Source organism: Hakea prostrata, chromosome 2, assembly GCF_041222555.1.
Source record: "Hakea prostrata isolate BN-2017 chromosome 2, UWA_Hpros_2, whole genome shotgun sequence".
Lineage (NCBI taxonomy): Eukaryota > Viridiplantae > Streptophyta > Magnoliopsida > Proteales > Proteaceae > Hakea > Hakea prostrata.
The window spans coordinates 55,560,321-55,576,859 of record NC_142601.1 but is presented as its reverse complement, the minus strand read 5'-3'; the positions used below and the strand labels follow the sequence as shown (position 1 = coordinate 55,576,859).

Sequence of the window (16,539 nt, the reverse complement as noted above, 5' to 3'; positions counted from 1 at the left end):
TAAATAATTTTCCACCCTTACCTAAGATGCTACTTTGATAACCTTACCCGCGATTGAAATTGCCTCGAAATCCAACGGCCAACATGAAAGCATTGACCGATTGTCGCAAGATTTGGTCTAGATTTCAAAGTCAAGATCAAAATTTCACAAATTCTCATCGGCTGCTATGCAAAGCATGACCGTGAATCAAGGTTATCTGGAGAATCAATAAATCTCTCATGGCTGCGAGCAACAGACCCTTGTAGAGAGCTAATAATTCAGCTACAAGAACTTAAACAATGGCCGATGCATTTGGCAAAACCCCTTTATAAATCCCTACGTGATCTCAAACTAATCCTTCAATTTGGGCATTGCTTCAATTAGCATTCAGAGCTGCATGCATCAACATTCACCTTCACGACCCCAATAGAAGGAGGCCTCCCTCCACCTTACTTTTCCTTTACCAGCAAAGGATTTAGCGACCACAATCCTATCAGAAGACCGTGCCTCCATTAATACAATAATTAAATTCTTCTCTACCCTCAAATTCACCGGTTCGACTCGTAATTAATCATTTTGGCTCGACTCCCAATTATATTATTATTAATCAAAATAGCAATCATTGGATTAGATTACCTCACATCTACAATTCTCACATAAGAAGGTGACCTGTCCTCTAGATTCGTCACTGATACGTTATTGATCATGACGATGGAAGGTTAGGAAACTAGGAAAGAGACCAAAAATATTCTGGAGGCGGTGAGTCACTGATTTTGTATGGTTGGCTAAACGAGTCAATTAATATCCATTCTTTTGGTCATTCCACTTTGAGGCTTGAGCATTACAGTACAAAAAAGAGATCTCCAGAGGCAACGACAACTCCAGAAGGTTCAGAACTACCTAGATTTTTTTGCCCATAAAGGCAGTGGGGGCGTTCCTTTATGGGCGTCTGGGCCAGAAGATCAAACACGTTCGTTCCTTATTCATGGTTTGTGGTATCTATGTAGTGTAAATCATATATTGCAAAGTCATGGATGAACATAGATTGATAGACTCTTAGTGCTGCACAATTAAGGTTAAAATTTGACCACTTTACCTGTAAAAAAAAGGTATATATATATATATATATACAAAATAAGTGATCGAGATTTCAACCTCAAATATTTAGTTCATTTGTGGCCTACGAAGTACTGAAGTTAAATCCCATGGATAATGTGGCACCTAACCGTTCAGGTAAAGGGAAAGCTGGTTGATGTGGTGTTAAATATTAAAGGGTAGACGGTAAAACTAAGAAATTTGTTATTCGTAAAGTATTATTGTTTTAGGTACGGTTGTCTTCCATTTTACAAGTAGCAATGAAAACCCTAATCACCTCCAACATCCAACTTTCACAAAAATATGGCTATTTTCCTCCACAATATAGCGCTATCTCTATCCCTATAAGGTCAAAGTTCTCGTTTCAATGGCATGTTTCTTATGTCTATATGATACAATTATTCTCCTTAACCGCATGATTTATTTTTCTTTTACTTGGTAGGTCCTCACACAACACTTTTTTTTTTTTTTGTAACGTCACAACACAACCTTGTGAGTCATTACTTTAAATATGCCATGGAGAGTTTATTTTGGCATTATTTTTTTCCTTGTACTTGGTAGGTCCTCACTCTTCACACAATCTCCATGATTCACAACTTTCAATGTGTTATGGAGAGTGTATTTTCAGTGCTTTTGTAATTGTTCCACTACCATTTCCTTAATCATCGCCAACTTGAACCACGTGTCGGACTACAGCTAGTGAGAATAAAAATGCATCTTAGTCAACTTGAATCAACCTTTTTCCATTAGTTTGTCATTTGTGCACATAATTTTTCACTCATCATTGCTCAATACTTGAATAAAAATTAAGGGATGTAAAGATTGCATGGTAAGTATTTAATGAAATTACTAAAAGTAATATTATTTTGTGTTATTTAGTGTTTTATATTTTGACCTTTTCCACTCTATGTAGAAGTAAAGAAAGGTGTTCCACAAATGACTGAGATAAGCCAATGCATAATTGTTCTAGTGTGAAACTAACATTTTTTAGTAAAGAGTTTATTTGCTAGGCATATTAATATTTCCATCCCACTTAAACCCCTTTATAATAAAAAAATAAATAATAATAAATAAAAAAAATGAAAAATGAAAAGACAAGACTGAGATAAAATCATTTTTGTTGTCGACTTGTTATTATTTTATCAAATTAATAATTTTTTTTATTTGTTATTTTCCATTGCTACGACGTCAGTGAAACTTGAAGAGGGAGGAAGGGAAGGTTTTTCATCCAAAGAGAAAGAGGAGGAGAAAAAAAAAAAGACGAAGAGGGAAGAAGGGGGGCTGAGGAGACCCTCGTGCACACCAGGAAAACAATTTAAGGGATCGGTGAGGCGAATCGAGCTTAGAAGAAGAATTAAAGCCAAAGGCAGATCAATTTCAAGAGGAACAATCAAAGTTCAATTTTGGTCCCGATACTCACCCGATCAGGGGAAGCCGGAGGGAAAATCGGAGATTTAGAGATGTCGATCACTTTATCTTCATCGTCAAGAAGAAGAAACATTAAATTGCAGAAGGACAAACTTATGTACAGAAACCATGATTCTTTTCTTTGTTTCGTCTTCCTTCTGTTTTTTTATCCCCGAACATCAACCATAACTGCTTATGATATCAAACAAAATTGAGTATTTTTCGAATTACACTTTACCCTAGGTATTTCGCCAATCAACTTGTTTTCCTTTCTGTATGTACGAACAAATGAAGGAGGATGGATGATATATCATCAAGAGATCGGTCACCGTAATCATAATGCTCGTACTAGCGTATAAAAGACTTGAATTGAGTAACTGCTCCACAACCAATCAATTTCGAAAGCTTTTGAATTTTCAACTCAGATTTCTGCGCTATTCGATGATTTGAATTGCTTTCATCTCAAATCGAGCTCTTCTATGACCTCGATCGCCGATGGATCAATCTCGGTCTCCTTCAATTGAACTGGCGGATCGACAAAAAGGAAGTTATAGATCGAAAACCCAAAATCAATCATCGGATAGAGAGTGGGCGCGCCAACACAAGAGCATACAGACGCAACGCCGCAGAATATAAAGTCGTGTCTTCTGCCGCTTCACCATCGTAAGACATCGTTTCCTGAAACCTGTTTCCTTGCAGCAACACTCACGCTTAGCCTGTAGCGGCTGACGATTTGAAGAAGAAGAAGAAGAAGAAGAAGGGATGTAACAGGGGGCCTTGACCATGGCCATGGCCATGACACTTTGACAGAAATGAGTGATTAAATTTCCTTTTGTTTTGTCTACAACCAGAAGATTGCTGCAATTTGATGGAGAAATCAATCCTTTTATACACAAGTCTTGTCCGTTGAAGAATGAACTGGTTTATTGTTGATTCACAATGGAAAGGAATGGTGGTGGTCCCTTCTTTGACAAATTATGCCTTTCTGGTTTTAATGAAGGTTATTTAAGTCAATTGACATTTACTCGGAGAATCTCTTCTTGTGACACTTGTCGCTCTCTGGCACAGTGTTATGAGAATACTCGGAACAGCCAAATTTTTTTCATTTGGTAGAAGGAATAGTCAAAGTGGTTAGTCTGATGACAGCCATTTTCTACTGTTTTATTTAGTTCTCTTTACTACCGTTTAAATTTATGATAATTTGATTTATAAATAAATGTTTTGACATCATTTAGGATTTTTTTTATTAAATAAATTGGTTTAAATGTAAATTAGTATTAATAAATAAATCAAGGGTTTTCTTTTATAATTTAACATTAATGGACATGTGTATATTTACTATTTAATTGGATATAAAATGGTAAGATTATTAAAAATTATAATTAAACCTCAGGAAAAGTATGAATTTACGATTTCTTTATTAAGAGGTGTTAATCATTACCAACTGAACAATCTTCTGATGTTAATTATAATAAAACCTTACGTTTTTCCTTTTCCAATCTCTACATCACTCTCATTTCTATTTGAATAACATCTTATGGATACATAAAAAGGTAATCCAAATGAATAAAGGTATATCGTTGAACTTATTTATTGTTATAAGTTATAATATGTATAGTAGTAATCAAACAATTTTTTTTTTTGTGTATGATGGCTGTTCGGGCTACTCTTTTTTCTTTCTTGGTGTGGGTAGGATAAAAACAACTGTTTATATCAACTCTTCCCTGTATATATTTACTCTATATTTCTTGATGAGTCTTTTACAAACCACTGGTGGTGGTGGTCTCGAAAGTTTGGTAATTTTATGTTTTAGTACAAAATTTCCATTATCCTTTGTATTTTTAGTAAGGCTATGCTAACGGGGCTAGTGCTTGCGCTTGTAGTTCACTAGAGATCTTGTTTCTTAACTCCCATATTGAAACCGCAAACATGAAACCACCAGTAGTAAGTAGATGAACAAAATCAGAACACACGATCAAAGCTCGCATCAACCACAGTTTCTTTTTTCCTTTTTTATTTTTTTTTTTTTATTTTTAACCATAAGCTGCAAACAGTGAAACAGAGAAAATAGATGGAAAAGAGAGAAGCAATGAGGACAATGTAAAGGAAAACACAGATAGTGAAAGGAGAGAAAAATAGAGGTGGAGAGAGGCAGATAGCCTCAAGGCGAAGGGAGGCGGAAGAGAAAGAGAGAGAGGCGGAGAGCCTCAGTTTGAGGTGAAAATGCGGCGGAAAAGACGAGGAGAGAAGGAGAAAAGCGGAGAAAAGAGGCTAAGATTGAAAACTGGATGGAGAGGGCTCTCCACCTCCTGAAATGGCGCTAGGGCTTTAGGGCTTTTTCACTTCAACTAGAGAGAAGCAGAAGAGAGAGAGATATGTATATCATACTCATTATGCTTTTCTAATTTTGTGGTTGTCACAACCAGTATTTTAATGGTTTATTGGGCTCTACCCATCTCTTAGTTTTTTTTTTTATTTTTTCATTTTGTTTGGTGTTTTTGTTTGTATTTCCTCTCAAGCTTATAAATGAAATGTTGAATTTTTTACCCAAAAAAAATGCATACGTAGGTTGAACTTGAATTTTTTTTCTTTTTCCCCCAAGGAGTTGTTACATGTGTGGGGGAGGGGCGAATATTACTTATATATGCTACCAGCTGGGGTTTGAACCCGGATAAAGTGGAATGTGAAGTTCTTAACTATTCCACTAACCTTCCATTTTCTGAATTCAAAAGTTCAAATATTGTGTAACAGAAAGTGCTTCCTAGCAACAAAAAGGAAAATTATATAGATTCTCTTTTCTATTCTTTTTTTACCAAACTTTATGATGATGATGTATATATATATATATATATATATTTTATAGAAAATTGAATCTTGTATGAAAGAAAAACACAAACGTATGAAACTTTTTAAATGGTCAAAGTAGTGATGTACAGAGGCCAAGAAAAGAAAAGAAGGGGGATAAGAAGAAATAAAATAACAGTGATTGGCGGTAGCAAATGAGAGTCCGGATCAGTGATCCCGACCGAGAGCACTTTGTGCTCCTCAAAGCTTCCTGACCACAAAAACCAGTGGGGCCCACGGTAAAAAACACTTTTTAAAAAAAATAATAATAAAAAAACTTTTTCACAATAGGACCCACTGATTTTTGTGGTCGGAAGCCATGGGGGAACACTCTCCCCCGACGGGGAGAAGATTCGGATTCAGCAAATGACACTAGCTAATCTGCCACAAAGTTTTTTTTTTTCTTCTAAAGGTATGATGGAAAACGACTTAGTTAAACTTTAGCATCAATGTGCTGTTATCACTTAATGGTATTGGAGATCCCTCACTTAATGGTATTTGAGATCCTCCACGGAGCCACTTTACTCATCTATATTATTTAATAATAATATAATGAAATCTGCGTTTCTGGGTTTCGGTTTTGGGATAAATTCTAAGCATTTCTAGGTTTTGTGGGTTAAAAAGTGCAACCCATGCCTAAAATATGTTAAAATAGCGCAACATTGCCACGTAGCTCCTCATGTCAAGATCCTATGTTCTGTTCCCACGTTTTTTTGATTTTTGATTTTTCTTTGGCCGACCTCTCAGGTTTGAGATAAGGCCACCCCATGAGTCATGAGCGCCACCAAGAGAATCCAATTCCTATCAAGTCTTGTCTTTGCTCTTTGGTTCTCTTCAGTTTCAAAGTTTTCCACTTGCATGTCAAATGGTTGGTTCCATTTTTTTTTAGCCTATAGTGATCAATGTGATATTATTTCTATCTACAAAATTAATATGATATTATTATTAGAAAAAAAGCTCTTTTTTTTTTTTTTCCTTTTAAGTGTATCAATTTGCGATTCCAACCATTAAAATCTAAATAAACTGGTCCATTACAACTCGAATGAGTTCTAATCAAATGTTAATGGATTGTATTTGGGCTGAAGGGGACAAAGTTGAAACGATTTGGGCTAGTTCGGATTAACTTGTATGCGATTTGTGAGCCCATTAGGTCTAGTTATATTAAATCCGCTAATTTTATATATTTATTTATTTATTTATTTTGGAGTGGTCTTAGTTTTCTACTAAGATATAATTTTAAATGTATGTTTTTTTTTATTCAATAGCATCCACAAATATGAAACACCCATATGTTCAATTTTGAGCTTTAGTTCTCTAATATATTTTAAATTTAACTTACGCCAAATGCCATCAAAATGCCTTTTGCTTCAAATGTTTTATATTTTCTATTCAAAATTTATTGTTGAGAATGAATAACAATATTTTACGATTATTTCAAAATTGTCTCAACCTGAATCCAAAATTGTTGGCCAACCATACTGATGAACACATTTATGTGTGAAATCTTAGGGCATAAAGCATGCATTTTATACACTTATAGTGGAGTTACCTTGGGTTTTATGTTGTTTTTGAAGATTTTAGGAATTTTCAAGATTTAAGCAAATATTTAGGATTTTGGGCTTGAATCATGCTATTTTACACGTCAAGAAGTCCATTCAAATTCTCTAATGCGAAAATGGGCCTAATCTTGAGCATGATGGGCTAGAGATGTGTGATTATGGGCCAACTCTTAAATATTGATGAGATAAAGAAGGTAAATTTGATCTACGGTTGCGATTTTAAATCAAATCTACAGAGATATTATTGAGAGAGTCCAAATGGAAAAGAGTCCTTGCATACCTCAATATCGTATCTCCTATCTTGGATTTAATTAAAGAAAGAAAAAGAGGAAAAATAATTATATTCAGAAAGAAAAAGAGGAAAAATCTCGTGTTTGAATGCCTCTGTCCAGTTTTTTTTTTTTTGAAGGGGCTTGATTAAATAAAGAAAAAAAGAAAAATTCTTCGATAATTTCTTATCATTAGCATCATCCCGAACAAAAGCAGAAAAAGCTAACGGAAAAGCATCTGCAGCTAGATGGATTTATTGGGAGGAGAGCTTCACGACTACTTAAACCTCAAATCCAACGGTGGAATTATGTATATGATCTCTCTAAGTCGGCGCAATTACTACGTCAAAACCCTAATTGGCTGAGTCAAATAGAAACCTTGAGTTTTATTCAAATTCAGCCGTGCTTCATATCTCATATAAACTCTATAAAAGGATAGCATATTCCATAAAAAAGAGAGTGTCTTAGAGCTTAGTATAAGCATTATTTCTTCTCTCGTTAGTTTATTTAGGTTTTCTCTAGTTTTCTTTGCTTGCATTAGTGAGATTTAAATTTCTAGATTCAATGTTTAGGTTTAATATTTTTATGTAATGCAATTCAAGTTCAAGCTTCAAGCTTCAAGTTTCAATTTTTTTAAATTCGTTTTTCTCTGGGTCTAGCAATTGCAGATTTATATCATTCTAGATCTATATCTGGTTGTTAGGGTTGGTTGAGATTTGAATCGTTTGTTCAATTCTCAAGTAAGTAATATTCTTTATTAATTTTTTCTCCTCCCTCCATTCCCGCTTCTATCTACCCCTCCATATTCTTAATTTAAGATTTACTTTCAGCATTATTTATTGTTCTCCCTTCCCCTGGATCCATGATCAGAGATACTTACAGTCGTGCCTCTCTTTGGTTATGGTTTCATTTTCCTTTTATTGTTTTGTTATCTACTTTCTGCCTATTCATTCATCATCTCGGACCACATAACCGGAGCAAGCCTACAGTCCTGCCTCTGCTTCTGGTGATGGGTGGTGTTGCATCTGCATTAAGCTATGAACTAAATTTTACTGATTGCTTTAACATACTAATTGGTTTTATTTTTTTTCCTTTTTATTTTGATTGTTCACATTTTTTTTTCTGTATTTTATTTATGCATTTATTGTGTTTAATTTATTTTTTGTTTCAATTCGATTACATTAGACGTATAGATTAGGATCGTTTATTTTAATTAATTAGTTAACAAAAATTGAATCATTCCATTATCGCATTACTATTAAGAAGTTGAATTATAAGTGGCATATCTCCTTGAGATCGACTCGTTAGCTACACGATACCGTGCACTTGCGGTTACTTTTAAATTTCACAGACACATATCAAATTAAAATCAAATCAAAATTGTTATTTTGCAAATGAGCTGTGTTTGTGTTTGGTGGTTTTTCAATTTGAAACCATTAAGCCCAAACCAAAACTGCCCTAAATTGCACCGTTGAACAGTTAATTAAATACAAAATACTATATAAGGTCCAATGTAGAATATGTGGATATAGTTACATTAATGCCCCCATGCTATATAAGGGAGCTCAAAGGTTGAGAGGCATTCGATAGGGGTCGTATTGACATTTTTGTTGGTAAGAAAACCTTTTTATTTATGGCATCCCCTAGTAATAGCATGTAATGATAAGTTGACAACAACAGAGAAGAACCATTGTTTATCCTTGTGGAAAGAGAAAGGTCACTTGAAAATTGAGGTACAAAATTGCAGTGCAAAATTAAATGAAGTAGTAGTAGCGAATCCTAGTCTCATAGGCCCCGTATTCCAAATACGAGCCACCCATGGAAAAGCAAAAAATTTGAGATGCCATTTGGTTTCTCATAATCATTGCAAAAGGACAAAAATATTTTTTTTCTAAAGATAAAATATATAAAAAATTAAGTTTTTTCTTTTGAAATTAATAATTATTGAAGATAGTAAGAGAGAGACAATTTGAGTGTGAGTATGAAAGAATACAGAAAATAATAATCACATTAATTTATAAGAATTAATAAATAGCTTTATATAGAAACATAGTCATTCTTCATAGTATTCTTAGAGTTCTTCTCTGTATGGTTCTCAGAGTATTGTGGTTGTGGTGTTAGGACTCTAGTATTTTAGATTACGTAAAATATTGATTAGGAGTTTGTACCAATTAGTATCTCTTTTGGGTTACCTAGTGTATTTGTGAATACAAATTGTAAAGTTATTCTTATATGTAATAACTGGTGTTTGATTAGTCGTGAGACTTCTAACATCAGTAGAACTCTTTGAAGTTTGATCAGCTGTGGAATTTTTAACAGCAATAGAACTCTTGAAAATTTGATCATCTGTGAAACTTCTAACAGCAGTGAAACTCTTTGAAGTAACCCTAACCACATATGCTTGAGATAAAGTGATTGCTAGGATGTTAGTTGATTTTTAAGATATGTCCTTAATATTTTTATAGTTATACATTGTCCTAATATTCGTGTCATTTGTCGAGTCTAATTTCAATAACAAATGTTTGATTTGTTGGGATTTAAAAGTATAAATTTCCATAGCTTTGGTATGTGATGAGATCTCTGCCAAGTTTGGTTATAATTTCCTCCAGATATGGAATTGGTAGTTTGTTTATCAAACCAGATAGCTTGCAAGTTGACTTCAGAGTCTTCAGTTGTCTTGATTCCTTAAATGATACACATCACCTGTGCTTCTAGTAGAGTTCTATTTTGTAAGTGTCATTTGGTAAGAGTCTGGAATTTATACTCCATAAAAGTTTCATCCTCCATTTGATGCAATTCATAAATTCATTGTGTATCCTTGTACACATTAAAGTTGGTAAGCACAAGTATTTAGAGATGAGATGTTGACAAATATGATGCTCATTTTATTCGTGGTTGATCCTCCATATTGTTGGTTATTGATGGTGGATGTAGTTTCAAATCCCGTATCCATTTATTTATGACTATAGGATTTGGTTCCTTCTTGTTATGGATTGTAGAATTCCTTCCAATCTATATGGAGTTGCAAGTTATCACGAAGATAGAGAAAAACCATATCTTAGATTCTTTATCCAAACAATTATTACTTAGTAAAGAGCTGCATAATTCCAAGGCTGAATCATGAGAAAGATATTATGTCCTTTGCTCAAGTGGTCTTGCTGTCTAGATTCTCTTCCTCTAATTATACGGAAGGAATAGGTGCGATGTTGATTCATCATCGTTACAACATAGCTGACATGGTGCTTCATGTTGTCCATTTGGAACAAACCATATCGACTCCTGTATTTAGTAGACACAAAAAAAAAGTGTTTAAACTTGGGAATAATTGGGATATATTGGTAATTTCCACCAATGCGCTAGGTTATTTGTAGATTAATGGTTTTGTAATTTGAGCAAGAAGAAGATCGAATATTATACCAAGATGATACAAAAGTCACTATAAGACTAACACTTATTAGTCAAAATGTCGTGGGTATGAATATGATTCTACCTAACGGTATGGTATGTAATAACCCCCATCCCCAATACAAATCGCTTTCCAAAAAAAAAAAGGAGAGGCGGGGGGGGGGAGACAGAAGTTGAAGAAAGGTGATACAAAAGCTCGAACATATACCCTAGTTTTTTTTGTTGTGTCAAATATACACTAGTATTTAGAAGTCTCTAGAAGAGCATTTTATATTTGAGTAGGGTTTTTAATTTTCAAAATAAAGTAAATTTCTTTCATGGCGTCTGCTTTGAGCTTAAAAGGTCAAAGTAAGGCCTTATTTAGGATTGCAGTTCTTATAAATTCTAGGTCCTGTTGAAGTGGGTTGACAGGAATTCCTCTTATTAGTTCAGAGTTGGGCTAGAAAATTCTTAGATATCCCTGTTTAAGAATTTAGAAAGAAATAACATTGAACTTATTGCAAATACACCTTTGAACGACAAACAAGGACATGAAGTAGATGGTCAAGATCGCAAAGGACATAAATAGACTATTGGAAAGTCTTTAAGTGAGGTTTTGGAAGGAATAAGAAGAGTACCTAGATATTGCTTGCATAAATGGATCAATAACATAAATTGTTTATAAAACAAATTATATCTCTTGAAACATACAATACAAATGATAGATGCAATATACCATATATTTTTGTGTATTCAAACACATCCACACATATATATTTGAGATGATAGACTATTTTATATTTTCTAAATCTTCAAATATTAAAATTACAAAATAATTATGAAAAAATTTTAGCAATAGAGTTTTATCGGAGAAGAAAGTCAACTCTATTTATTTTGTAAATTTCCTATATTCTTAGGAAAATTAAACTGTTCTAGGGCAGTATTTCCCTGAAAAGATAACACCTGTATTACTTTAATAAGTTTTTTTTTTTTTTTTTTTGGAAATTTTTATGTTGGTAAATTGAAAATAATAATACTATTCCATACTAAAATGTGTTTCGTTCCGTTCAGGCTTCGGGAACTACCAAGAGAATTTGCGAATTGTTGATAAATAATTATTTATGGGAAGACGATCCGTTACCTTAATGAAGAAGGTAACGAGTTCGTTGTTGATACACGAATTACAGTTTTCGGTGATTCAGATTTCCCCGCCATGGATCTTGATTTGGGGATCATATAACAAGAGTCTCTGACGATGACGAAGAACATGAGCAACAGACCTCCAAAGGAGTTGCTCGACCTCGATTCGCTTCTCCAGGCCAGCAGCGATGATGAAGGCAATGACCTCCATCTTCGAACAGTCGATGAAATTCTTAACGATTCTGATTCTTCGTCTTCTACTTCTTCCCCTTCATCTCCATCTTCCTTCAACAGTGCTGTTCTTCGACGCAGGCTTTTCTCTGATATTTCCTCCGAGAAGAATTCAATTTCTATCGCTAAAGACGACAAGCCTTCTCACGAGGAAGACGACGTTTCGGTAAGTAGTCATGAAGCTGATACCTTATCGGTTTCGAGAAATTCCACTGTGCAGCAAGTCCCAAAATCTCCAGAATCGGAAACCGTTAGGTCAGTGGAGGTACCTAAGATCACCCCTCTGGGTAGGAGGAAGCCTGGGGAATTACTTGCTAATTCCTCCTCAGGGCGTAATAGTAATGGTAGTGCAACTCGCCCCTTCCCTTCATTGTTCGGAGGAGTCAAATCCAACCCCAAGCCCGGAGCTGCTCTTGCAGCTGCTGCTGCGGCTTCACGCTCCATCCCAACTCCTCATGCTGCTGCTATCAAGTCGAGAAGAGCTAGCAGTGGCATTCTCGAGACGGTTCTACAGACGGAACCCCAACAATTGGATCTTCCTGGTGGTGATTCCGGGATGGGATTAGATGAAAGTCTCGATTTTGACATGTCAGCTCATTCAATGTACGATGTTTCAAATGGTGATGGATCTGGAGCTGCACAGTTGGATGAAAAATTCATTCAGCGAGGTGAGGGAGTTGAAGGGTTTCAGTCTTCTATGGAAGAAACGGTGACTGCAGAAGGAGAGGTTGTAGAAACCTCGCATGGGATCGATGAAGCTTGTCCTGTTGGAGAGACGCCAGTGGAGTTGCAGCATGATGCTGAAGAAAATTTATCTAATTCAAATTCATCGAGTTTTACTGCCTCTTTTGAACCCCGGATCACTTCTTCCCCTGGGGAGGTCGAAGCTTCTAAACTTGAAGAGGAGCCTACTTCTGGTCCTGTAAATGTTAACCAACTAAACATTACATATGCTGAAGAGGGTAGTGCTCATACTCTGGAGGTTGATGTTGGTCCTTCATCTTATTATACTGAGAAAGATATTCCTTCTTCCCCAAGGTACAAAGTAAGCAAACTTCAGGAAGATGTGATGTATTCAGAATTCGAGATTGAGAAGAACATATCAGCTTACACTAAACATAGAGAAGTAGTTATGGCTGCGGAGGAAACCAGCTCCAGAAGTGACATGACTGAGTTTGTTGAAGACGGAGATTTTCACTTCGAGAACAAGAAGGGGACCAAAAGGACTGGAAAGAAATCACGGTCATCTAAGAAGCCACTGGAATTGGCTGAAGAACTTGAGAATAAACATGCATCTTCTGGTTTGCACTGGGAAGAGGGTGCTGCTGCGCAGCCAATGAGACTTGAAGGCATCCGAAGGGGTCCACCTGCTGTTGGATATTTGCAAATTGACCTCAATAATGCAATTACCCGAGCCATTCAATCACAAGTATTCAAGCGTGAACATGGTTCCCCACAAGTCCTGGCTGTTCATGCCAACTTCATTGCAGTGGGCATGTCAAAGGGGTTCGTCATTGTTGTGCCTAGTAAATATTCTCCTCATACTACAGATAATATGGATGCTAAGGTTACCCTTTGTTCCCTTATATTTCCTCTTTTTTTTTACTGGTAATTCATACTGCATTGTTGTTTAAAATCTTTGCAGTTATTCTCTTTGATGAATATATGATATTGTTGACATTAAAAATAAAAGACTCGTTGTTGTGAGAGAAGTGTAAAGAGTTATGTAGCGGTCAGACATAAAGCTTCCCAACTCCTAAAACAAAAAGGCTACCAGGAAAAACCCAAATACTAACTCCCAAAGAGGATCTCAACCTCCAAATACAATACTAGGCTCGAGGTGGTTTGCCATTGGAACTGCCAATCTCTCCATTGGAATGAGATATTCTCTGAAAAACCCGAGGGATTAAATCTCATACGGTGAGAGGAAGTAACTCCCCATGGCTCCTAATCCAATTGCCCGAACTCCCTCTACTCTGTGTGTGTTTTTTTTTTTTTTTATTTTTTATATAAATTTATTTTTTAAGGATGGAGACCTCCAAACACAATAGAAAATATGTATGTTTCTTTAATATAATTTTTATTTTTATTTTATGTATATCTCGTGATCATCATAGCAGACCTTGAAGATGTGTTTTATCATCATCAAAGCCATACGGAAGCTCTTTGGAGTTGGCTGCCTGTATAAATTTTGGTTATCAGTTTCTAACTTCCTATCGAAAGTTGCTGTTAAAGCATACTGCTGTGACTGTGACATTTGTTTGTCGTTGTTACTGTGGTGGGGAGTGTCCATGTTTAGTTGCATGATAGTTTCTGGTCATATTTTGGTTTCCTTGGAATCTGGCTTACACTCTTAGTACGTTTCCTACTAATAGTCAAATCCCTTCATTTTATAAATATTGGGGATGGTTGCTACAAATGGGAGAATCCGAATCCTGTCCTTATTCGTTGTTTCTTATTCTCCTATTGTTTCTCTTTCTCTCTCTCATGGTTGTCTTCTTCTTCTTCTTCTTCACATGTTCTAGTTATTGAGGTTTTGCCACAGAAAAAAGAAAGACATACACCCTTACAAACTATTGGACGGTGTTAGAAAACAAGCATTAAATAATCAAAACAGCAGCTGAACTTGAACAAAGAAAAGATGTAGAATAAGGTACCATTAGTAAATATCCCAAGTGTATATACTTCAACAGACGGAACATAGCATCTTGTCATTAAATTTATAGAACTCAAGCATCATGCTGAGGACAACAGTGTTTTATTAAATGAAAGTTCATTAACAGTGTAGGTCTACTTAACTGATGAAAGCACAAAGATTGTTGAATGATATTAAGTGTCTGATACTCATGTGCTAGCAATCCAGCAGTCGTATGAAGTGGCATCATAGGTGTGACAGAAGATGCACCATTCAAAAAGAATAACCCCCCAATAAGCCTCTATTGACTTGGGCAGACTCGTTTGCTGCTTATTCTCATATCGTCTCCCTGAACCTCAAGGGAGTGCTCCTTGCATAACAAAGTCAAATGGTAGAAGAAGATTGTTTTTTTGGGGGAGGGGGGAATGAATAAGAATTTCATTACCAAAAGACCCCAAGAAGGGGAGAAGGAAGAATGTACAAGAAGAGAAGAAAAAGCAAAGGCAACAACACCACCTGAACGTACGAGGGACCAAAACTGGGCTATTACTGACTAGCCAGTAATAAAGGAGAAATAACACTCAACCTATTCCTTGGGGTATCTAATACTGGCAGATGGGGGAGCATTTGGAGTTTAACAGAAACATTGAAGCAGATGGCTTTCTAAGTAGGGAGCTGGAGTTGGAGATCCATCTCCTAGGGTTCCGTCCCCACCAAATGTGAGAAGTTGTAGCACCAACCACCAACTTACTAACCAAATCACAAATAGATGTCCTTGGGAGGGATCTCAAAAGCCAAGACCATTTTCTATTAAACCCAAAGGAGTGTCTAGGCTGCCAAATGGAAGCTGTGGCTTTTCCCCAAATAGAGCGGAAGAATGGGTAGGAAAAAAAAGATGGTTAACATCTTCGGGGATATTAAGGATGCATTTGGAGTTGACAAAGAGATACTTGTGGATGAGAAAGGATTGGGTAGGGAGGCAAAGGTTAAAAGTTTGCCACACAGTGAGATAATGGTGAGTTATGTGGCCCTTGAACCAAACCAGAGGGTTCCAGATAACGGTGAGAATCTCAGCCCTGTGTCTGGGTAGCCTACATAATTGGGACCCCATAGAGTAAATGGATGACTGTTGAATTGCCCAAAAAAAATAATTTTCAGCTTTCATGGTGTTAGCCAAGAGTGAAAATAAGTGGCAGATGGACAGGGGAGTGGCTGGAAGGGTTTTTGAATTGATGCCTAGTGAGCCACTTATGATAATGATTTCTACAGTCTGTCAGTAATGACTCAGTATACCTCTAGAATATCTCACACATTTTCATATTATTTGCTTCCCATGTTGTCCAGTATACTATTTTTATCAAGTTCTTCTATATGAATTTATGAACTACAGGTTCTTTCCTCTCCTATGATAGGGATAAACACCAAATGTCTTATGTACTCACACATGTGCCCATACATGGGAGATTTGAAAAAAAAAGCTATTGTTTTATCCTTTTGTCTGTTATTGGCTGGTTGAAAATTAATGTTGTACTTTAATTGCTACCACTTACCTGGCTGGTTTCTCTTAAACATATTTTTATATTCTCCAGATGTTGATATTTGGTTCTCAAGGTGACAAGTCTCTTTCTCCGGTAACTTCCATGTGCTTTAATCATTTGGGAGACCTGCTTTTAGTAGGATATGGTGATGGCCATGTGGCAGTTTGGGATGTCCAAAGGGAAGTGGCAATGAAAGTAATTAGCGGTGTGCATTCAGCACCAGTGGTCCATACTTTCTTTCTAGGGCAAGATTCTCAAGTTACACGGCAGTTCAAAATAGTTACTGGTGATTCTAAAGGGCTTCTTCAGTTGCATGCTTTTTCAGTGGTACCCTTGATTAATAGGGTTACCATCAAAACACAGGTTTAGAACCTTATCTTGAGTAATTCTATGTCAGATCACTACTTGTTTTGCAGTTACCAACTTGTTTTCTCATGATATGATGATTTTTTGTTTTG

The 16,539-nt window shown here is 35.9% G+C and overlaps 1 protein-coding gene across 2 annotated transcripts in view; it reads left to right on the top strand.

Annotated features, from left to right (window-relative positions):
- The first annotated feature begins 11,603 nt into the window (after nt 1–11,603).
- SETH5 (transducin family protein / WD-40 repeat family protein) overlaps nt 11,604–16,539 on the top strand; it is a 34,717-nt gene continuing 29,781 nt past the window's right edge. For both annotated transcript variants that reach the window (XM_089145196.1, XM_089145195.1), the window contains exons 1-2: nt 11,604–13,475; nt 16,133–16,444. In XM_089145196.1, coding sequence (XP_089001322.1) covers nt 11,793–13,475; nt 16,133–16,444 — 1,995 coding nt within the window. In that variant the 5' untranslated portion in view covers nt 11,604–11,792. The remainder of the gene's footprint in view (nt 13,476–16,132; nt 16,445–16,539) is intronic.